Source organism: Haliotis cracherodii, unplaced genomic scaffold (genome assembly GCF_022045235.1).
Source record: "Haliotis cracherodii isolate W230 unplaced genomic scaffold, xgHalCrac1.p SCAF_23, whole genome shotgun sequence".
Classification (NCBI taxonomy): Eukaryota; Metazoa; Mollusca; class Gastropoda; order Lepetellida; family Haliotidae; genus Haliotis; species Haliotis cracherodii.
Window position 1 is genome coordinate 6432204 of NW_027266279.1, and position 25078 is coordinate 6457281.

General features: G+C 40.5%; 1 protein-coding gene across 1 annotated transcript; it reads right to left on the reverse strand.

Moving 5' to 3' along the window:
- Positions 1-6327: 6327 nt before the first annotated feature.
- On the reverse strand, positions 6328-15346 carry LOC139471563 (uncharacterized). Its single transcript, XM_071253940.1, has 4 exons — positions 15154-15346; positions 10712-10937; positions 9658-9734; positions 6328-6590 (listed from the first exon to the last, which is right to left on the reverse strand). Exons 1-4 carry the CDS (start codon positions 15344-15346, stop codon positions 6328-6330), a joined length of 759 nt encoding a protein of 252 aa, XP_071110041.1.
- Between the last annotated feature and the right edge of the window lie 9732 nt (positions 15347-25078).

The window sequence follows — 25078 nt, forward strand, 5'->3', positions numbered from 1 at the left end:
AGTGATTGAATTAACAAAATATTGTTTTTCTTCAGGTTTGGTGACAGCTACCCTCTCCAACATTAGCCAATCACACCGCTTCATGTGCAGGAATTGACACCCTCTGATACACTCTATATCCATGTATCTTATTACTGAATCATTTCATTTCATCAATCTTAACATAACCACGATGATCCAAAGATGCCAACTTAACATGTTGGAATTATCAGGATCTGTTTTGTATGTTTAAAACTTGGAACAACATCCTGCTTTTGACACGTTCGTCCACTTCCAAGTCCCTGATGTTGTCCATGTGTACCTCCTGATGACTCGGCAGCTCTGAGGTGTTAAGGGGTGTTTCATGTCTCATGGCTCAATTTCTGCCTGAAACACCCGCTAACACCTTCTAGTTGAACGATAACTCGGTTGTATTCACAAACATTTTCTAGGGTAATTGTATTTGGTCAACGTCTTTAGTCAGGGGATTGTTGTGAAAGATTTTAACACGTTCTCGGAAGATGAATGTGGTTAAAAACAAAATATTTCGGTTGACAATCATGATACAATGAGTTAAAGGAGAATATTCCCAATCATGTGCGGTGTAAGGTAGAATGTTGGCAGTACCACTCTACCACTGACGTGCATGAATGTTGAACAGGACTAAGTGATAAGGTAAGTTCCAAACTGCGCTTTTTTGATGGTTACAAATGATTAGACTCACTAATAGACAGACTGCTCCAAACAACTTTCTTAAGAAGTACAAAACTTCCTATCTTTCCCTTTACAGAACACTCCTTTGGTCAATTCAGTTCCAAGTTCGTGTTCAGGTATATGAGAAATGACATCTGATCACAATCCGGAGAGCGGAAGGTCCAGGGTCGATCCCCGGGCCGCGTCATACTTAAAGACGTTAAAAGATTGTACCTGTTGTTACCCTGTCTGGCGCTCGGCATTAAGAGGCTAAAACAAGGACTGGTTGGCTCGGAGTCAGTATACTGTGTCTGAGTGGGGTATTCGTGTTAAACTGCGACATGGTATCTCAGTGAGCTAGCACTATAAATCGGCATCAGTCCGGTCTAGTACAAGCAGCCCCACACACACGTGCATGCACGTCGCTTTATAAGTGCAATAATCTTGGACGCGACGTTAAACCCAATTTCACCTCACCTCTGATCACAATCTCAACGTTTACAGGCACCCTTGCCTCAACCGTACACCGCCAACCGTACACCGCCAACCGTACACCGCCAACCACAGCCGTCTACTGCAACCGTCACCGCCCGTAATCTATGGTGAGTGTATGAAGGCTCGGTCGCTGCAGTTTATATGTTTGTAGTATTGATTGTATACCAGTATGGAAACATGTTAGTCCCAGTCTCCAAACATATAACCATTACACTTTCGTCTACGTCTTGTGAAGTTGCGACCCTAGTTGGACACTAGTTTATAGCTGATTACTACTTAAATGTTCGGCACCGTGTTTATTTGGCCTTTCCATATTTGTACAACATACCCGGATCATTTAATTTTAATTCTCATGCTTTCATATTCACGTTTTACAAACATGGCGTCACACTTGTCATTCGGCGATCGAGTCAGAATTAACCATCGTGAATCTGGATAGACTACAGGGTTAATTGCCACAATTATTAAAAGAACAGTCTTATATACTGAAAATCAGTGTCGACCTGCGACGTAACTAAGGCATTTTATAAGTTTTGGCAATTTTGGAAATATAAATTTCGAAACTGTTTTGCGAGGGCACTAGGCCTAGCCAAGCGGGATCAGGGATTTGTGTGCTTGTATACCTCTGCGGCTTGAAACCTTCTCCACAAATAGTTGGATTTAGGCGAAAAATGTATGAATTGTTACCTTGTTTCTGACTGAACTTCTTAACGTTATGGCAGAACAGGCCGACTGTTGATAATACAGATATGAATATACACATTTATGTTTAACCATCTTCCATCTGTGTTCATATAAAACGAATGTATCTATCTCTCCAACAGGCATTTCCTCCGAATACCAATGGACTCGTGTGTACCCAGCTTCTGTCCTCCATGATGTATATGAACTCTCAAGGACCGGAGTGTCCCAACAGCCATGCTGCTCCAATATCTGTGGTTGTCACACTGAACACAACTCGACAATCTGTATAATCATAGTTACAAAGGATGCTGACAACATCAGATATCAGTTGATACAGTTAACTAATTCGTTCTTCAATTCAAATCCCTTCTCCTAGATCAGTTATAATTGTCTTTCAACGTCACCTGTTTTGGGGTACAACGTAATTCTTACTTCCCTGTTCTATTACCACTTTCTCCAATACGTCATATGAAATTTATTTTGGATGGATATATACAGGTGTAGTTGAGCCATGCTGCCCTGGATATATACATCTGAATACAAGTACAAATCAAACGTTTCAAAATTCAAAAGTATACAGGTTGCCGCCATGCTTCAGATTCTGTCTGCATTTGTCATTTTAACTTTCTTTCGGCCTTTCGTGAGAATGGATATATACAGATGTGGTTGAGCCATGCTGCTCTGGATGTATTCATTTGATACCTTCTAAACAAGCATAGTCTTCAAAGTACAAACAGGGATATCAAACCACTGTACACTGGGTCACATTTGATCTTGTCATTGCAAATTCCAGTGATATTAATGACGATAAATATTTCACATCTATACATTCAATAAGTATATTGTTTTACCTTGAGGTGACATCATCCTCGTTGAAGTGTTTGAAGGGTTAGGTTCGATTGTTGACATGTCACGGTATCTGATTTTCTGATATTCTTAATATACAGCTAAAAGCAGTCAAAAGCCACAAAACCATGATAAATCATCTTGTAAGAACACGTGGCTGTTTACATGTGTGGTGCTTTCCCTCATGACATTTGTAAATTTGTTTTTAATAAAGTTTTAAACTCAGCTGTATCATGTTGTCACCTGGTTACTATTTGCTGTCACGTCTCGTGCCTGGAACCCTAAGTGTGGGTTCGAATCCCAGATCCCAATTTGTAAGCACCACGCCGTGAAATGACTGGAATACTGTTCAAAACTGCGTTAACCCCCTACATGGGGTCCTTGACTATAATGGAGCTTGGTTTTCATTTATAACAGTCAGTCTCTATGCCAAATTCCTTCCCTCTAAATTGGGATCAACAAAACATTATATACAGAACAAGAATCACAGACAACAGACTTTTATATGATGTGTGACAGTTAACGCTAATGGTGGACACTCCATGCTGAATGCCGTCTGAATTCTTCGCGACCAACTCACGCCATTCTGGCACAAACCATATGGAGACAGGTGCCACACCATACTGCTTCAACCAAGAACGGTAACTCCTATTCTAACCGAGTTTATCGACAAAAACATGTATTTTGTTAATTCAACTCATTTATTCTAATGTTGTGCTTGCAAATTTAGATTGTGGGAATTGTTAAACCAAAACATCTTATTTTACAATGTAAAATTCAAACCCGTGGTGATTCCGAGTTTGGCGTGAGCTCCAGCTTGCAATTGGTCAGGCACAGTGACTTGGTACCACCCCAGATTATGTTGTGGAGACATTGTTGTTTGATTATCTCATGCACAGAACAACATTACAATATTACAACTTGCGTTTTCGAAATGTGTCGGTATATACAAGATACAAGACATATTGTAATATATGTAGGACTAAGAATTTTCTTTCACAAATTTCGAATTCTTCTCATGTATGTGCGTACATAATTTGTGATATACGATCCACCATATAGTTGTGGTTATTTTTCCGAGTTTACAAACATCCTGCAAAAAATATATTTAGTTCTCCTATTAATGTCATAAAGGTATGTGATACGGATCAAACAGAGGACATTCATCACCACTCGCCCATTTCCGTAACCTGAAAGAAGACTCGTCCCCCTATCGATAAATGTTATGAGCGAAAATACGACAAACCAATCAGAATGCGCGGCTGATTTCAAGTTCTTCGTCAAAATCCCACAGAAATAATTTTTGATTTTACATATGTCTTGCATCTAAAAATATACCAAGACACAGTATACTGTATAATTCCGCTTTAAATTGCATCTAAAATATGTATAATATATGTGAACCATTGCGCAACATGTTGACGGTACCCTCCCAAAATTGGCCGTGAGAGGGACACGAGTCGCTATTCGGCTTGTCCCGGGATAACACGAGTTGGTCACTAATGCAGAGAGGAATCTATAAGGGACAGAAAAAGAACCAGACAATCCGTCCTGTAAATTGTACTGATTAAATCCGTTGTAGATATATATTTACTTGGTGCATACCTGCAGTTCGCTTGGCTCCAACTGAGAACGATGAATTGCAAAAACACTCAACATCGGTAGTAGTCTGTGTAACTGGAGCATAACCGGAGCTTCACCAGAGCATCGCTGAAGTGCAACTCGAATGACACCCATGTGTAACTGGTGCATAACCGGAGCTTTACCAGAGCATCGCTGGAGTGTAACTCGAATGACATCCATGTGTAACTGGTGCATTAAAGGAGCTTTACCAGAGCATCGCTGAAGTGTAACTCGAATGACACCCATATGTAACTGGTGCATTACCGGAGCTTTACCAGAGCATCGCTGAAGTGTAACTCGAATGACATCCATGTGTAACTGGTGCATTACCGGAGCTTTACCAGAGCATCGCTGGAGTGTAACTCGAATGACACCCGTGTGTAACTGGTGCATTAAAGGAGCTTTACCAGAGCATCGCTGAAGTGTAACTCGAATGACACCAATATATGTAACTGGTGCATTACCGGAGCTTTACCAGAGCATCGCCGGAGTGTAACTCGAATGACATCCATGTGTAACTGGTGCATTAAAGGAGCTTTACCAGAGCATCGCTGAAGTGTAACTCGAATGACACCCCTATGTAACTGGTGCATTACCGGAGCTTTACCAGAGCATCGCTGGAGTGTAACTCGAATGACACCCGTGTGTAACTGGTGCATTACCGGAGCTTTACCAGAGCATCGCTGGAGTGTAACTCGAATGACATCCATGTGTAACTGGTGCATTAAAGGAGCTTTACCAGAGCATCGCTGGAGTGTAACTCGAATGACACCCCTATGTAACTGGTGCATTACCGGAGCTTTACCAGAGCATCGCTGGAGTGTAACTCGAATGACACCCGTGTGTAACTGGTGCATTACCGGAGCTTTACCAGAGCATCGCTGGAGTGTAACTCGAATGACATCCATGTGTAACTGGTGCATTACCGGAGCTTTACCAGAGCATCGCTGGAGTGTAACTCGAATGACAACCATGTGTAACTGGTGCATTACCGGAGCTTTACCAGAGCATCGCTGGAGTGTAACTCGAATGACAACCATGTGTAACTGGTCCATTACCGGAGCTTTACCAGAGCATCGCTGGAGTGTAACTCGAATGACAACCATGTGTAACTGGTGCATTACCGGAGCTTTACCAGAGCATCGCTGGAGTGTAACTCGAATGACAACCATGTGTAACAGGTGCATTACCGGAGCTTTACCAGAGCATCGCTGGAGTGTAACTCGAATGACAACCATGTGTAACTGGTCCATTACCGGAGCTTTACCAGAGCATCGCTGGAGTGTAACTCGAATGACACCCGTGTGTAACTGGTGCATTACAGGAGCTTTACCAGAGTGTCGCTGGAGTTTTCGATTTTTTAAAAGCTTGCCGAACGCCCGTTGTATAAATTGTACGCCGGTTGTATAGCTTGTTGTAAGGCCGTGTATAACTTATTTGGCCGTTGCATAGATTATTGCATGACTGTTGTATTGCTTGCAGTTAGACCGTTGTATAACTGGTATGAACTTTGTACAGCATGTTGCATGGTTGTTGTATAACACATTGTATAAGCACAGTATAGTGGCATGTATGCCCCTGGTATATCACGTTGTATTTCACTTTGTTTTTATATCTAAAACACGACAGTATTTCTCGTGTAAGAGGTAGCATAGCCTTGCGTCTATCGGCTACACATATTTGCTTCCATGTCAGTCAAGGGTATGGTTCGCAAAACATCCATGCACGGAGGGCCGAATTGAGATCCATGTGTATAAACGGCTTATTTCATTGGTTGAATTCACACTGACAGGCGTCACAACACCGCTTATCGGATGTATGTATACGACGCAAAATAAGTAAAACAGGTTATGAAACAGTCAAGTGGCAACCTTTTATTACAAATGACAAAGGTATGGTGTTGGCAACGTCACGGTGGTGTGAAGAATCGTGCTGCCAGAAACATTGCAGATCAAGTTTACCCCCACAATCAATATTACCAAGGATACATTCTTGCCATGAAGAGTTCTAGCGGAAAGCTCTGGAACCATGTGACTTGCCATGGTTACGAGAATCCCTAGACTGCCTTCTTGACTTCTTGTTACTGCTGTTCCTGCCGGAGGAGGAGGGGGAGGAGGATGATGATGAGGATGATGATGAAGAAGACGGGGAAGAGGATGAAGACGAGGAGGACGGAGAGGGGACGTTAACGTCAAAGCCAAAGTTACCAATTGATGCCATCTCGGAGAACTTCTTCAGCTCATCTAGAAGCTGCTGAAACTGTAGTTTTGCTGCAAAACAGAGTGGATGAATGAATTAATTGAATGATTTAATTAAATAATTAGTTGAATGAAAGAATGATTTTTGCCTCAGTCAGTAACATTTCAATAACAACATGGCGGTTTGCGCTGTAAATACTCCGAGTCTAGATGAAGCAAATCAATGGTTGACATCATCAGCAACGGCTCTCGTCGTCGGGGTACGTCACACAATCACGCAAGTTGTAACCACCGATTTTCACTTAACAAGCATGCATCCTTGTGATGCGTTTTATATGGAACGTATTCGTACCACATTCTAAGAAAACTATCATCTACGTAAATTATAATCCAGACCTGGCAGTCTCAAGATATTTAATATCATATCAAGCTCTCAAGTAAAGACAAATTATTCTCAAGCCAAATCCAATATTTAATGCTGAATTTTTTTTTGTTGGAAACTATTCTTGAACGTTGTATGTCATGTTTTTCTTTCTGAATGTCTAGAAATAGCTATTTCTGAGTTGGCCACTACATAAATCCATTGGCTTCTGAGAGGGGTCGTCCCTTGTCCCAAAGGAAAGTAAGTCTGTTTAGGAAATGCTAATCAGGATTTAAAGTTGCGTCCCTGTGACCATCAATACAACAGCTTGGGACCTCAAATCGAATGAGTCGTATCGATGTATGTAAGTAACGGAATAAGCCGGGTTGACCCGAATGAAACTGAAATCATGGATGCGCGGACTATGTCTACTCAGCATAATATAACACAGATTATTGCTTGAAGCGTTGACAGAACAAGCTCCTTCCCGATGTCATTGCTGCCACTAAGCTGATACAGAACGTGAAATAGAACTCAGATTGAAAAAGACAAAAAAAAACAGTTGTAGTCGGGAATGGGTTTGTTTAAGGTCAAAGGGAGGTAATCGTGTTTGTAGTTTGTACAAGGGTTTACACCCTTGCCTGAACTCCGCACAGTGTCTAACCAAAACTTTACACGCTGCCGTCCAAGCTCCTCACAGCGATAGTACGTTCCCGGAGCTCTCTATACTACCGAGAGTGTAACGAAGGTGTCACGCGCTGGGAAGGAGCTTGACTGCCGTCAACCCAAGGGAGCTAACCGGGTAAAGAAATGAAGAGTTATGTCCCTTATTCCAAAGGGCGGTAAGTCCGATCATCATTTGCTAAACAGATTATAATTACTTCCCTTTGACCATCAACGGCCCGGGTCCTTAGTCCACCCCCCCACCCCGCCACCCCCCACCCCCACCCCCCCATTACCTGACCCACCCCGGGTACCCACTGTTGGTCTCCGGAGATGTCTCAAAATGTCCGATTAGGAACATTTTTAGCATAGCCCTGGCAAAACGTATTTAGATACATGTATTAAACAATCTGGTCATTCATACTGAAGCTGAATTAAGTTATATATGTCTTTATTCAACCGTATGAAAAATCAGAAGGAATGGGTGCTTTGTCAGAAAGAAATGCGAACAATAGTGACTTGTAGTGTAACCATAGAGTTCTTGATAAGTTTTTGTCATCAAACAATATATCATGTGACTAACCACGGGTCCGGGTAGTCCTGTGGGTACCCGGGTCCTACTCAGTACCCATCCGACCCGGGTACCCAAGTTACCCGTCCCAGCAATAGACTGACCATATTTCCCAGATTTATTTGCCTTTTTGTTTGTTTGATCAAATTGGTTCGAGATTGCAGACGAACGGAAAATCAACCAACTTCCTCCTTCAATTATTACTACAACAATTACATGATAGTTGTAATGAAACAGAAATTCAATTTGACAAACAAAGACAATAATTAAGCTGGGGTAAGAGTATGCGGCGTCACGGCAGTCATCACTTGTTTGTGAACATAACGGTCAGTCGGCTACGAGTTCGACTCCAAGCATGGTTGTAGCAACCTATCATTTTGTATTAGAATGTGGCATTAATACGCTTCCTTAGTTTCATCATTGGAGAGTGACCGAAGAGTCAAACAATGCCTGTTACAAACCGATATTAGAATGTTTGCCCATCATACAAATCTAAATATTTGCATCACGTATACTGATGGTTTTGTCAGATAAAACTCTAATGACCAAAAATCTAAAAGTTCTATCCAAAAAGGAGAGGCATGCTAAATCAACAGTTTCAACGCGTACTAAACTGTTTTGAAATTCCTAGGTTTTATAAATACTACAAAGTAAAAGAAAGTATACACCCATGTTGGATAGTGGCTAAGAATGAAACAATCAAGACATTGTCATTCAATCGTGATGCATATTTACTCGGGTATCATAGTTAAATGTTGGACATTAAGTTTGCAGTGTTTCGATGACTGTTTTAAGCAAATACTTTACTCAGCCGGACAGTGTTTACTGCTTGCTTGGTGTTAATTTTACTTCCGATCAGATTAGTTGATGAAACAATAATGGGTATACAGTGAATGTTTTTAAAGTTGAAGGAGGTTGTAGAACATATTCATGATGATGGTGGAAATTACGTATCTTAATTATACAAAAGTCTGACGTTACCTGCATATCTATATACAGTATTTGTGCACTTAAAATCATCCCAGGGACAAATAACGATAAGCCAAAATGCTTTGGACATATTTTAGAATTAATAAAAACTTTGACACTGATGAAATGTAATTGTGTGTGTGGATATTGGAATCTATTCATAAACTTGACATTTGTCATTATAGAAAAAACAATCGTAGCGCTTGGGAAATAAATTATGAAGAAAAACGGCGCCTTGTGCCCCGTTCCTCAAAGCGATCTCAGCACTACGATGATCGTAAACCTATGTTAAAGTGTGGGCCTTACGATCACCTTAGTGCTAAGATCGCTTTGAGGAACGGGGCCTAGGACCACTTTGCCCCACACAAACTTTAAAACCATAGATGATAACCTGAAGTGTTGTCTTATCCAGAGCATTAAATCCAGTGATTGATAGCAAGAACATCGAACAGGCACGAGAAGGTGTGAGAGTCGGACAAATGAGCCATTTCGTCCACCCGATCCCAGTTTGACTGATATTTTAACGTAAATGTAATGGATACCCAATCTTTTAAAGGTTATTTCAATAAGCTTACAATAGTCCACGGCTGGTTTGAGAGGCGGGGAGAGGATGTGGTCCCAGTAGACGGAGAAGTTGTGGACGGCGATGGCCCTGCGGACATACACGGACAGCGTCGTCATGGTAATGAAAAGGAGTAACAAATTTGACATATATAGAATTAGGAGATCATGAGATAATCGTGATGACATTAAGATACACACGGAAAAAGATTATCGCAATTATTGGAGAAAGGGCATCAGCCTTTTTGAATGAATGCCACCAAGATTTGCAACACTGGCCGCGTTAAGCTCCATGCTAAGGTGACAGGGTCTATACTTACTTAAACTGCATGTCCCAAGGTCGGCATCCTTGACCGGGGTAGACTCCATAGAAAGGTGACAGGGAAAACTTACTTCAACTGGATGACCTCTAAGTCGGCATCCCTGCCCGCGTTAGGCTCCATACTAAGGTGACAGGGTCTATACTTACTTAAACTGCATGTCCCAAGGTCGGCATCCTTGACCGGGGTAGACTCCATAGAAAGGTGACAGGGAAAACTTACTTAAACTGGATGACCTCTAAGTCGGCATCCCTGCCCGCGTTAGGCTCCATACAAAGGTGACAGCAGCGATACACACTTACCTGGGTGGCCTCAAGGTCGGCATCTTTGACCGGGGTAGACTCCATAGAATGGTGACAGGGGAAAATCTTACTTAAACTGGGTGTGCTCTAGTCGGCATCCCTGCCCGCGTCAGGCTCCATACAAAATTGACAGGGTCTATATTTACTCTAACTGGGTGGCCTCTAGGTCGGCATCCCTGTCCGCGTTAGGCTCCATACAAAGGTGGCAGGGTCTCTACTTACTTAAAGGTCGGCCTCACTGACAGGGGTAGACATACAAAGGTGAAACGTACTTAAACTGGATGACCTCTAGTTCGGCATCCCTGCCCGCGTTAGGCTCCTTACAAAGGTGACAGCGGCTATACGCACTTACCTGGGTGGCCTCAAGGTCGGCATCTTTGACCGAAGAAGGTCGGCATGTTTGACCAGGGTAGATTCAATACAAAAATGACAGGAGTTATACTTACTTGAACTGGATGGTTTCAAGGTCGAGCTCCTGAGCTGTGGGTGCCTCCCAGACAATGGTGACGGAGTCCCTGCCTCTGCTCACTGACTGAGTCACCCCGCAGTCCGTGATGACCTTAGAGTCCGAGGTCAAGTTCTTCCAGGTGCCGCCAGTGATCCCGCTTGACGTCAGGAGAGTCACCAGGAAGCCGCGGATCGTGAAGTCGGGGTGCGTGGACTTCAAGGTCACTGTAACATTGCACAGACGTCATTTAAACATTAACACCACCAAAATGCAGCCATAGCGTTTAGTCAGGACGAAGGGGTAGACCAGGGGACCAGTGGAAACACGCCGATGACCTGGGTTCGATCCCCACAAGGGCGCAATCACCGAACTTGGAGTTCACTGATACGATATAGCTGGATTATTGCTTAAAAATGTGAAATGTCACATGGTCATACACATTCTTCGAAACAATAAGGGCGGTAGATAGCCTTGTTGTTAAAGCGCTGGCTCGTCAAGGCAAAGACACCATGTTCGATTTCCCATATAGCTGCAATGCGCGCGGTCCAGCCGTGGTAGCTGGTCTTCTACTTTGTTCGAACCCTTGAAGATCAAGGTAAGAATAGGTCTTTAGCAACCTATGCTTGCCCTAAAAGGCGACTATACTTGTCGTAATATGCCACTAACGGGATCGGGTGGTCAGGCTCGCTGACTTGGTTGATTCATGTCATCGTCTCCCGATTGTGTAGATCGATGCTAATGATATCAATCACTGGAATGTCTGGTCCAGACTCGATTATTTACAGAGAGCCGTCATATAGCTGGAATATTGCTGAGTGCGGCGTTAAACAACAAATAAACACACAAAACAAAACAATGGCTAAGTGCTGCCAGAAACTTATTATCGTCGATTCGAATCCAAGATTTGCCCCCATTATATTTCTATATCAACACCATACCAGTGCTCGTGGGTTTCATCAAAATGGTCTATAAGACCCACGTCGCTTGGTTTTGTTTTCCACATTAAGCCTACAGTTCGTGATAAGACTGAAATACCAAGTAGCCAAAACTTTGTCATGTACTTTGAGATTACATCAACTTCTGAGAAATGCCTATTAAAAAAAGTGAAATAGTGTTTAGAATGGCGTTAAACCCAACTCCCTAAAAATTCCCCAACCTGTGTCCCGTGCGAGTAAAACTGACGTAACTACAGGTCATTATGACAAATTATGGAGACATTACATATCAACCATAACACGGATAAGCATTCATGCTTTGCCTCATTTATGCCAAAAATGACAATCAGTGTAAACGGTTTTTGTTCTTGTATTTTCTTTTGTTGTTTGTTGCCACAGTTACTTGTTTTCCAGTGGTGCCACGTGGACCTGCGCACACCAAATCAGGTCGCGGAGAGTCCTTGGATTGGTGACCACGTTTTGGTGGTCTGGATCCTGAGAGTTTCCAGGGATTCGGTCCCGCCCAACACTGAAGTTCATGTACCACATGTGGTGTCTCCTTGGGCAAGTGACTTTGTTCGAAATGTGCCTCTGTTCAACCAGCAGTGAATGGGTACCCGGTAGGATGAGATAGCAATGTGGTTGATCTAGCGCCTAACAGGCGGCTTGGGTTGTATACTCCCCAGGGAGCTGAGAATGATTGCTGAGTGCACACTGATGCAGTGACCGGGGTATTAATTGCGCTTTGAGCATGCCCCTATGTGGTGCGGAATTATGCGCAATATAAATGCGCAATTATAAATATTAATATTAATATTATTATATAACGATGAGGTTTACGTAGATCATGGACCAGACAAACCAGTGTTTAATATCATAAGCAACGTTCCACGCCGTTGGGGTACGAAAATACGCAATCCATTTTGACGACGACAAACATTAATTTGACGACGACAGTGCCGTAGCCTGCCCGTGGGGCAGGGGGGCCAGTTGCCCCCCCAGATTTTTTAATAGAAAACAGTTTTATTTGAATCAAGTTGGGGACAAGTGATACTTGAACGAACAAATATTTGCCTCCCCTGTCAAAAAAAGTTAACTACGGCCTTGGCATTCCCTGGACAAGGGAAGCGATCTATTTACTGTACAGTACAAGTATCCCTTATGGCCATTAGGGGCGGTCGGGTAGCCTAGTGGTTAAAGCGTTCGCTCGTCACGCCGAAGACTCGGTTTCGAATCCCGACATGGGTACAATGTGTGAAGCCCATTTCTGGTGTCCCCCGCCGTGATATTGCTGGAATATTGCTAAAAGCGGCATAAAACTCACTCACTCACGTTATGGCCACTGAATAGTCTATCCACTGCTTACATCCGTGTTGGGTGACACGTGTGACGTCATCGTGTCACAGTGGGAAGGAAGCACGTGTTCCCAGACAGAGCAAATGGCCCCAGGCCGTCACGTAAAGTTTTATGACTCGCACTAAAATTATGTTTAATTAAATTATAAACACAATGACAGACAATGTGACACCACAATTAGCAAGGTGAATCATATTTATGCCGATGATTGTTGTAGGAAAAATGGTATGACGAGAAATATACTTCAGCTATTGATATAAAAAGCAATACTTAACAAGAGTTTGCCACTAACGTGGCTATATCCCCCGCCCCTGTTGCAGAAATTTATGCCATAACTGAATCTAAACAAACCCTAACCTTTTTTAACCGTGGTGGAACTTGTCATGGAAAGTGTAAAAAAAAGAGGAGTTTGGAACCTAAGTCCATCTTGTTGCCATGGAAACGTGTAATATAATTTTTTTTTCTAAAATTTCTAAATAGCAAAAGGCACCAGTTCAGCATGTACCGGACAGACCTGCAAAGTTTCATGAAAAAATATTGAACGGTTTCTGAGTTTTGCTCCGGAAACGAAACGTGACGGCCGGACGGACGGACGGACGGAGCCCGTTTCTATATAACACTGAGATATACGATATACGACACTGGACGCTTGATACTTCAGGAATTAGTCATCATCTTTCCAGGAGAATGGTGAGGCCCAACCAAACCATTCTTCTAACATCTGAAAATATTATTTTCATTATAATATTATTAATAATATTTCCTTATAAATATGTAGAGTTTTGAACTTAAACTTGACATCCCGATAATATTCTCGCATCGTGGATTGTTCGGTGGATATCAGTAGCCCGAGGATGTTTGTTTGTTTGTTTGTTTGTTGGTTTGTTGTTTAACGCCGCACTATATTTCAGCTATGCCTGGGGTGTCGCTAACATAGTTTCGTGGCAAAATTAAACACTGGACGCGCAAAAGAAAGTATGCATCCATGTTTTATGGTGTTAAAAATAAACAGACAACAAATAGTTAACATCTTTGAGAGGCATTTAGAAGTTGGAGTCCTAAGTAAGGATAAGATATATGGATGAACAACTTCTTTATTACAATTAGGAGCGACATTTCGGTGTAGGTTCTCACACTACTTGCTTGCTTTACACCGAAACGTCGCTCCTAATTGTAATAAGGAAGTTGTTCATCCATATATCTTATCCTCACTTAACACATAGTTATTCGATGGTGATGTATTTGACACGGGTATCATAGTTGTGTTTTAGACCTTCAGTTTGTAGTGTTTCGGCGACCAGTGTCAACCTAGTGGCGTTTTGATAACGTTTGTAATGTTTTCATCAGATCCAATTTTTAATCATGTGTATACTTTCTATTTTCCGACAATGTATTTCTTATCGCAAAGAAGACAAGCGGATCCGGGTAGCTAAGGGAGGCAACTCTGAACATGGGTCTGATAACCGTATAGACAATACAGAAACGGCGAATGACAATAGAACAATCAGTCCAACCCGGATAAATAATATTAATATTCATCATCATTTAAAACCGGATAACTAACATAGTGTTAGTAGAAAAAAAAGTGTGAGTAGAGCCTTTTTTTGGTCCCCTCATTATATACAGGCACATTATTTGTTCTTCAAGAGAGGATTGGATTCTTACTTGCAAACCCTCAGATGTTGTTTAACACCGCGCTCCGCAATATTATAGGACTGCGGTCTGTAAATAATCGAGTATGGACAAGACAATCCAGTGATTAACGTCATGAGCACCTACGCAATTAGGATACCATGAAATGCATCTACCAAGTCTGGGGGCCTGACCACCCGATCCCAGTGGCTTTATGGATGTTGAAGACCATTTCTAACCCGGACCTTCACTGTCACTGATTGGTATTTGCCGTCTTTACTCATCATTGACCCACATACCATGCTTGTAGGTTTCACAGAAGAGATAAACGTCCAATATCTGCCAAAGTTTTGGCTTTTCGGCCAGATTAAACTGCAACGCCTCATTCAATATTGTCGAAAACGACGTTAAACAGAAATTACAGATTCTCTTGAACCTTTTAAATTTTACACATTGAAGGACAAACGTTTACTGCTCGGAGTGACTTTGAAAATGACTGAAACAAAGATCCCCTCACCTGCCACTGACTGTCCTGTCGAGTATGTCCGTGCGCCATTGGTCAGGTTAAGTTCAAGGACGTACGGGGCTGGCGTCCATTGCCCAAGAAACTCATCGTGCATTGGGCGACTTGTGTAGCATCCCAACTCCGGGGCTCCGTCGGGGTAGGCAATGGAAACGGCAAACAATGCGCAAAACACAAACAAAGACATTCTGACACAGAGCTTCAACACAATCTGGCGATGGTGTTGAACCTTTGGAGGGAAGATATTATGAAAGGACCCGTATGTGTGATGTGACGTTGCTAGTCGACGGCAAGACCTTTCGTGAAAAATCGCTGCCACAAACACGTATGACATGTGACAGGTACCAGTGATTGGCACGAGAGTTACACGCCCTTACCACACCGCCGGCGAGTCATACACCCCAACATCCCTGCCAGCTGAGAATGGTACAACCGAGAGAATTAAGCATGTATTTAATCGCGACGTGATTCATTATTTTCATTTTTTTTATTGTTTTGTTACAGTTGAATTAAGGAAAGGCATTCACGTGATATAGCTTTATTAAGAATATGTCACCAATCTTGAGAGACGCTTGGTTGAATAATCTGAGAGATTACATTGTCACATGATTATTACAAGAACACCTATATACTCATGTGACATGAATGCGTGTCAGGAAAACAGCTGGGTTGCTTCAAATGTTGTCTGAAGGGTGGTGGGCTATTTACGTGCGTGTCATATAAAACTAAATCTACTGGCACAGGTGGGGCGATGAGGTGGCCTAGTTGTTTTAGCGTTTTGCACGTCACGCCAAGGACCGAGTTCGGTTTTCGACATGGTATAATGTGTGAAGCCAAATCTTAGTGGTCCACGATTTCGCTGAAATATTGATAGAAACGATGTACAACCATACTCCCTCAATTACATCTTATCACTACTTTGTACGGAATGTGCGTCATACTATGTCGTGCATGTCAGTCTCAAATAATGCATTATTATTTTACGTCAGTTTCAAACAAAAAGTGACAATCAGTGAATTGTTACATTGGTGTGGTTTCGCCAAACAGTATTTGTATTATACTTTTCGCCAGTGAGCACATTCTCTTATCGTTTACGTTCATAAACACATTGGTCTTAGCCTGTTAAGGTTCCGTTAGCAAATTGTTCTCTGTTAGTTTTGGATCACTTCAACACATTGCGATCTCATAGTTATTACTCAATAAGCACTAAGTGCTCTGATAGTTATTACTCAATAAGCACAAAGTGTTCTGCTAGTTTGGGCTCAGTAAGCACATTGTTCTCTGCTAATTTGGGTTAATTTGAGCACATTTCTCTCTGAAACACTGTAAATCATGTGTTTAGATACTAAACAGAAACTTCCTTGTTCCATAATGATTACATGTTTTAGTGAGTTAGTGAGTGAGTTGGGTTAACGCCGCTTATAACAGTATTCCAGTTATATCGTGGCGAGTCAGCTTTATGTGGGAGGAAAGCCCGAAGTGATGCAGGTGTCAGACGTTTACCACTTCGGTGAAACCCACGAGCATGGGTATGGTGCTGACAAACCTAGAAACATAATCGGGTCGAACCCGGATTCGAACCCACAATCATAGGTTTCTGGCGTGCCCAAGGGACGCAACTCTGCACAGCGAGTCGCGGCGCCTTAAACGACTGGGCCACCCGTGCCCCTGATGACATGTTTTAGTCAGTCTTTGTTTCACATACTTAAAGGCCACAGGCCTATAATACATTACAAGCTGTCCAGTAGTGAGTATATTGCATTGCAAACAAACCTTTTTCCAACAGATTTTCAAAAAGTCATGGCGTGAAATTCATATACATTGACAGTTGTCTAAAGGGATCGGGTGGTCAGGCTCGCTGACTTGGTTGATGCATGTCATCGTGTCCTAAGTACGTGGATCGATGCTCATGATGTCAATCTCTGGATTGTCTGGTCCAGACTCGATTATTTACAGACCGCCGTCATATAGCTGGAATATTGCTGAGCAGCCAACCCACATGACTACTACTACTACCACAATTGTGACAAGACTACTACAACTGCTACTACTTCTACTGCTGCTTCTACTACAACTACTGCTGTCACTACTACTGCTGCTACGACTACAACTACTACAACTATTCCTGCTGCTGCTACTACTACTATTACTGTTGTTACTACAACTAGTACTGATGCAACTACAACTGCTATTACAACTACTACTCTTGCTACTACTATAACTACTACTGTAACGACTTCAACTACTAGTGCTACTACTACTTCAACTACTACTTGAGTAACCCATGAATTTTGATATAAAGTTAATCTAAGATTATTGTTCGAGGCAGGATATTGTTTTCGGCCTCTGCTTCAATACAGCCACAAGTTCCTCTCTGAAAGGAAGAACCAACCGCAATTTTCGGGACATATTTCTTTCATAAAACAGTTCTTCTGCATGTGTAAAACCTGATGCAAATTTTATTTTCAGTTTTTCGTCAAACGGACACCAAGCGGTGGTTGGTGGAGACAAAAAAATGTTTCGTTATCAGAATGAAGGAGCCGGATTTTTTCAACGAATTAGATGGAAATCACAATCATATGAGTGTGCCGTCTTTGTGGCTTTGTCCCCAATCACTCACCTTGGCAACCGTCTTTCTTTTGTTGAAGTTCAGCCAGTGCTCAAATGTTTCAGTTGTCAACCGTGTCCTGATAGGTGAAGCATCAGTGTCCTGTGATATAATATCATAACAATAATACTTATTTAATACCAGAAGTCATTATAATAAATGCCCATATGCAAATTCCAGGTAAGACTTTATAAAATAGAGGATATATAATCATTGTAATTTTGGGCATTGCTATCGCCTATTTATTAAAACCTTCGATCGTCACAAGGGAGGTCTGGGTTCGATTCCCTTCATGGGTACACTGTGTAAAAGCCCGTTCTTTGTGTCCCCTGACGTAATAGTGCGGGTATATTACCAAAAAGAGGCACAACAACCATCCTTGCTTATCCCGTGTTTTATATTTTTGGGAAGAAGCGTCACACTCGCCATCTCTTATCAAAAACGTTAATAACAGTAAATTAATAGCCAGTCTCGACCTGTGTGTATGCATACAATACAAATGTTTTGCATGTTTGAGCGAGTTGGGTTAGCACTGCTTTGAACATTATTACCGTGCGTCTACTGGAACACATGTTGCAACCAGATTCGAACAACGTACGCTCTCAATGAGAGGCACCTAATCTTCCGAAAGCACACAAAGTCAGCGATACGTAATGTAAAATGATGATGTAAAATGTAATGATGGGACGAAAGTAAAAAAGAATTAGAATTTGTACTTTACTGAGAAAGTTTTGACCCAAACATAACCTGTCACATTTGATCGCTTTCTAAACAGGCAAACAGGTGTATTCATACCTTTTGACGATGAGGGGCGTGCCAATTTACACTTACCAGAGGGGTACACAAAATACATGATCTCGACAAGTTACCAGTTGTCGGACTTGCATTTTCGTGGAAGTCTCAGTGGCTGAAGTGGTTTAGATCGCTGATATTGTGTGCTGCTAATTGGGTACCTCACTCTGAGAGTGTGGGTTCGAAACCGGGATGGGACTCAACCCGCCAAAAGTAGTAGAATTTGTACTTTACTTACAAAGTCTTATCCCAATTATAACATGTTACGTCTGACAACTGTCTAAACAGGTATTGTGTATTGTATATATGGGTTTTATCTGAAAAATAAATTGTCCCTGAAAATTATAGAAAACAAATAATTAGGCTTCAGATTGTTGGAAAAAAGAAATTGTAAGGTGTTTTCTTAAAACAATTCACGTTAAAAAAAATTCCAGCCCCCACAAGAATATAAAATAGATTGTCCCTACTACGACACAAATCTGCAGAGCAAATATTGGTTCCCTATCAAGTGTGGACTGTGTCCTTTGCAGTAATCTGGAACCTTTAAATTTCTCCAACATTTTAGTGATTCTCTAACTTGTAAATTAATTCTGATCTATTACATAAAAGAGTTACAATTGAGAAATAATTGGAGAGTCTTTTTAAACCCATTAGATGTAAGAGTGCATTTACTGCAATCAAATACAGTTAGTCCTGACCCATTGCCTCTGTGGTAATGACAAACTTAGAAACATAATCAGGGGAATCTGGGATCCAAACACAACTTCTTACAGGAGCTCATCCTCATCTAAGTCCGATGGAAAAAAACAAAGTTTAACTGGTCACAAGCCTGATTTTTATTATAATCTACTGAAATGCTAACATTCTGTTGTTTGCCACCTATCCTCAGATTAACATCATCGGATCCACACCAGTTTTACAGATCAGATAGAATGTTTAGTCCAAATCAAACGAAACTTCAATCAAGCTATTTTGTGGCATTCATGAAATATTTTGTTTATTATTGACCTTGACACTCAAACAATAATGCCAGAAAACTCAAAAACTTGTTTTTTTCCTGCTTTAAGCAATATTCGAACATCATGCACAGGCTACCAAAAAAGACTTTCAAGGAATCAAATCTTGGACATGTTATTTTGCATTAGGCAGCACAAGGGAACACTGCTAGACCACCCCACCTTCTCTCTCGAACACATGCAGGGAGACTGTGAAAGTGTAAATGTGTCAATATGTCATGTTGCATTAGCAATGCATTGCCATAAGTGATGCTGAAGTCTAAAATAAGCACAGCAGTTGTTACAAATAGAAAACAAACCCAAGGGAGCTTCTAAATAACTTTAATTAACTTTTGACAAGGCAACATGTATCACATAAATAATGTATATCAACAGTAACTATAATAACACACTTTCTGGTGATTTCGATGTTCTTACAACACGCACAATGTTCTCAATAATAATACTGACAGAAGATAAGGGAATGATACATCCAACCTTTGTTATGTCTTGCATAACAATAAGGGCACACAATGTGTAAAACAAGTCTGAAATGCTCCAATTGAATTACAGCATAGAGTTAAGGGAATTGACCCGTTTGAAAATCCACATAAACAAGAGGTCACCCTGTCTGCAAATTACTACAAACAATGTCTGCAGATTGTGGTCCGTCAAATGAGCCACCATCAATACTTGCAACATTTATTCTGGTTGAACTCTTGCAGTTTTAGCAAGACTATGTATAGGACTACATAACTGAAACACAACAATTTTGACCTTGTTTTTGTTCTGGGTTGAATTCCACCAAAAGGTCTTCAAATTAAGGTGTAGAAACCAGTTCAAGCACAGTCACTATCGTTTGATGGTTTGAAACTAACACAGGTCCAGCAGTCCAAGACTAGGAAATTTTAGGAAGGTCTTGTGAATGTTCTTCCAGGTCTAACACTTTTAGCATCAGCGAGATAGAAAACTCTGTAGCAGCAGCAGCATCTTTGTGCACAAGTGACAATGAAACTTAATTCCTAACTCTGCATCACATACCCAATATGCATGTTTTTACTATTGACCTATGAGGCTAACTATCAAAAATGTTGGAAAACTATCAATATTTGTAACCCAGCAACCAAAATGTTATGTTAATGATATCAGTAACCAAACATTTCCTTATTTTCTGCCAGTGATATATAAGTATACAAGCCTATCAATTTATTTAACAGTTTAACAGTTATAACAAATTATATTCAGGCCAGACCAATTTGTTCATAGATGAGCATTCAAAGTTATACAGTTGAGCCCTATCATCTAAAACATAGACGTGTCAAACTCACGGTCCAGTCCCAGCAAACTCACCTATCCTATCATTACATTAAAAGAAATATGATGTCAGGAAAATCCAGTGATTTGAATATATAATGCATACAGATGCATATTAAAATGCATAGATGTGACAAATGCTTCTTGTTTTTTTCTTATTACATAACAATATAAACATGCACAATGTGGTATGTTTGATTTCTGTTTTATCATGTTAACGTCATTTGGTGATAAGGTTGAGTTGGATGTGATGAACCCGATGAACTGAAGTATTCCTTTGGTTCCTAGGAGTTTCAAGACATGAGGTTTGACTGAATACAATGAAGCCTTACTTACTAATTGCCAGAAATAATCTTGCAGGAAGAAATATCAGCACAGAGCTTACTTGTGTATTTGCATTAAATACACAAAATAAATCACCAGTATGCCATTAAATTTGACATGCTTGTGTACAAATACACATGGAAAACTAGATCAAATTTAAATAGTCTGATGACTCAGCATAATTCCCCAATGTATCCTCTTCAACTTGCATACCTGTATTTCTCAACAGATCTATAGTTACTGATCAAATGCAGGCATCACACATACATGAATTCTACTCCAGTGAATAATGCATATGCCTGGCTAGCTAATAAGATATGCCTGTCACTGATGTGTGATTATGCAACTATATGCTACATACATGGGGCAGCATATAAACTGATATAAGAAGTCACCTGAAACAGCATTCTAATGTCAACGCAATGGTCTGAAAATACATTGAATACCCAAAGAAACCTATCAATACCCAATGCAAAGGATAACTTGTGAATAAATACTCAAAGGCTTGAACATTATCTGGAGCCCTGTGAGCTTTGAACAGTATTCCAGTTATAACACAGTGTGATATCAAAGCCCAAAGAGATGCAGGTCTCTGATATTTAACACCTTGAGCACGGGTATGGTGCTGACAAACATAACCGAAAAGAACCATGGGATTTGAACCCACAATCACAGGCCTTTGGCGTGCCCAAGGGACACAACTCTGAACAGAAAACCGCAGCGCCTTTGACGACTGGGCCACCCGTGCCCCCACTTGGGTATGTTTGTGACTGCTATATGTTGTAATAAATAATAAATGTTTTAAAAAATGTTTTAGGAAGGATTTTAACAGATATCAGAAGACAGAGAAAGAGGCTTTGATACTAAAATTGGTCTGGCCTCAAATAGAGCAACAGAAGACTGAACTTGGCCTTGAAAATGTAACCTGAGACCTACAACATGGTGGGAAGACAAAATGGTAATATCAACCAAACATACACATGGTAACTAGAATATCAAAAACTTCCAATGACATCAGGAACCAATAAATACTTCTTGTGAATAAATCACAAAACTATTACTGCCAACAGGACTTGCAGTTAAATTACTTAATGAAAAAAAGATTACACCATTAGCACTTTAGAAACTGGCGCCATACCTTCTTAGTCATGCATGCTATTGCATAACAGTGAGAAACATTAACATTTACTTGCCCTGAAGAACATGAACAATCAATAAGGGATCACATTACAGATAGGGCTTGTTTTCTGATCGTAATTCTCACAAGATAACGGAGGACTTAACTTGATAAACACAAGATTCATAGCAATGGTGATGCTCATTTTATTGCATTATTTATACTATTCAATGTTCAATAGAAATAATCAGATATGTCTTTCTATTTATATATACTATACATATTATGATAATAAGCTTTGAGTATCATGGAAAGAAAATATTCCCATCAAAAGTGGAGTACCGGGGTAGAACATATTAAACACTCATGACATCCTCACAAGGCCAAACACAACAGGCAAACCTTAGGCTGAAAGAAAGGATTTGATATGTTTTTTTATACCTAGTCACAGCACTCAAAGTGCATGAAAATATTATGATATATAATTATACTGCATTTGCCGTAGTAAGTGCCCTGTGAAGATGGACAAAAGGAGGCACGTGTGAACATCATACCTAAGTTAAATATGTTTTTTTCAAATTGGTTCAAACATCAACACAGATAACAGAAACTATACACCCCTTCTACACAGCTGCTTGCTTGCTTGCCATGTAAGGATTTGGTAATACGGGGCACTTGTAAAGATTAGTTTAGAAGTTGTTCAGTGGGCACCTATAGCACTTATCAATGTGAAATGTGTGTACGAACATCAGCAAAAGAGTCTGAAAGTAAATTTTTGATGTATTTCCAGTGATTTAAACAGAGACAAAAGTCAGCCTGGCATTTTTATGATTTTACGAACTTTTGATAGGCCATTCATCCGTATCATTACCAAATCTGAAAAACCAAATGAGGATATTTTGGTTTACAACCAGTCAGTATCCTAGAAACTGTGAAACCCTGTATTTCTCGGTTATAGTATTCCAAATACAACATTTAGACAAACATATGATTTTAGGAAGAAAACGAGTGGGACCAGACAAATTATTTTTCAAGCATGTAGATATTTTTGGGACGAGGTCTAGGATTTAAGGTCTTCTGAAAGAATTTTCTATCGCCGCACATTTGTATCATCATGGAGTGAACATGATGAAATATATGCAGCATAATACTGAGTACAATATCAGGGGGGACAGCGAGTTGTAGCAGGAGTAATATTTTCTTCAACAGTCTACAACTGTTTAGTCACTCATCTGAAGCTGAGTCTAGGAAAAGTTCTTTCAGTCAAATAAGATCAGCTAGTAATAGTCCATATGCTTGTTTTCAAAGTTTATGAAAATAACGCCAAGAAACAAATTTAGGCTTGCAGACTCACAATTTGGCACAAATTGCAGAAGCATCAGACACTATTATGCAGTAACTTCATTATCCCAGTACTTGCCAAAAACATTTGCGTCTACTATCCCAGACTTGGCTCTAAGCATTATTTTCACCGTAGATTTAGTATCTACTATGAACTGTTATGAATGGTGGTTACTTGATCAACAGAATTTCATCCAGTCGGGCTTCAGACATGTGGATTATGTCGCAGACTGCATGTCCCAAAAACTTAACCAAACTTGATCACTGTTTTAATATGTGCACAGCTTATTGCATAAAATGTTTACGTTTAGTTTATGATGGTTACATGCTAAAACTAAATATGGTATTGGAAAGGCTTTCCATTTCTATATAGTTCTTAAAGGAATGTTTGCAAATCACATCAGAAGTGACTTTTCTGAAGAAGGTACTTGAGATAACACTGAATCAAGAGTGATTTGTGGGAGTCAGGCATGTGAGGGTCTTCAGCAAAACAAGTTTGGTGGGTAGGGTTTGGTATCTTGGTATCCAGAACAAAGTAACTTTGATTCATAATTGTACACTAAACTGAATTAAAAAACATGAAATTTCAAAATCATCTCATCTGCAACTAGGGGCGGTCGGGTAGCCTAATGGTTAAAGCGTTCACTCGTCACGCCAAAGACCTGGGTTCGATTCCCAATATGGGTACAACGTTTGAAGCCCATTTCTGGTGTTCCCTGCCATGATATTGCTGGAATATTGCTTAAAGCGGCGTAAAAACATACTCACTTACTCATCTGCAACTAAAACAAGTTCAACAGTATCTTAGAAACATCATTGAATTGTAGTTATAATAATTTGACTTCAAATTCAGAGTAAAACGTCTAGTTAGTACTGCGTAACAAGAATTGCAATAATAATCATAAATGTAATAAATTTCATTGTGAGAAATTAAGTAGGGTCACTGTATTGTTGTTAGCAGAATCATATTACTCCAGGGACAAGGGAATCATTCATTATATTATATTAGGATAATTATAAGCCACAATCAAATGACATCACTAATGGCTCTGCAACTGAAGCTGTTAGCAGTACTTTTTACACTGAAGACACTGCTTATTGCAGTCTACAAACTGAAAAAGTTGGAAGAATGATGATGGATGATAAATAAAATCTCACCCTTGTGTGTCTTAACATCAAATATATCAACAGTCGTTGATAAAAATGGAAAAACTCAAGCCTTAAGAGTTTTTTCGCTTTAATCAACTTGTGTTGATATATTTGATATCAAAAGACACACGGGTGCGATTCTCTATATAACACGTGACTAAAAACTGATGCTAGATTTCTTATCTTTTCTCTCTCCAGATTTTGGACCCCAAAATTCAGATTGGTAGGTCGGTATAACATCAAAGTAAAATAATTCAATTTTTTTTTAACTTCCTCTTG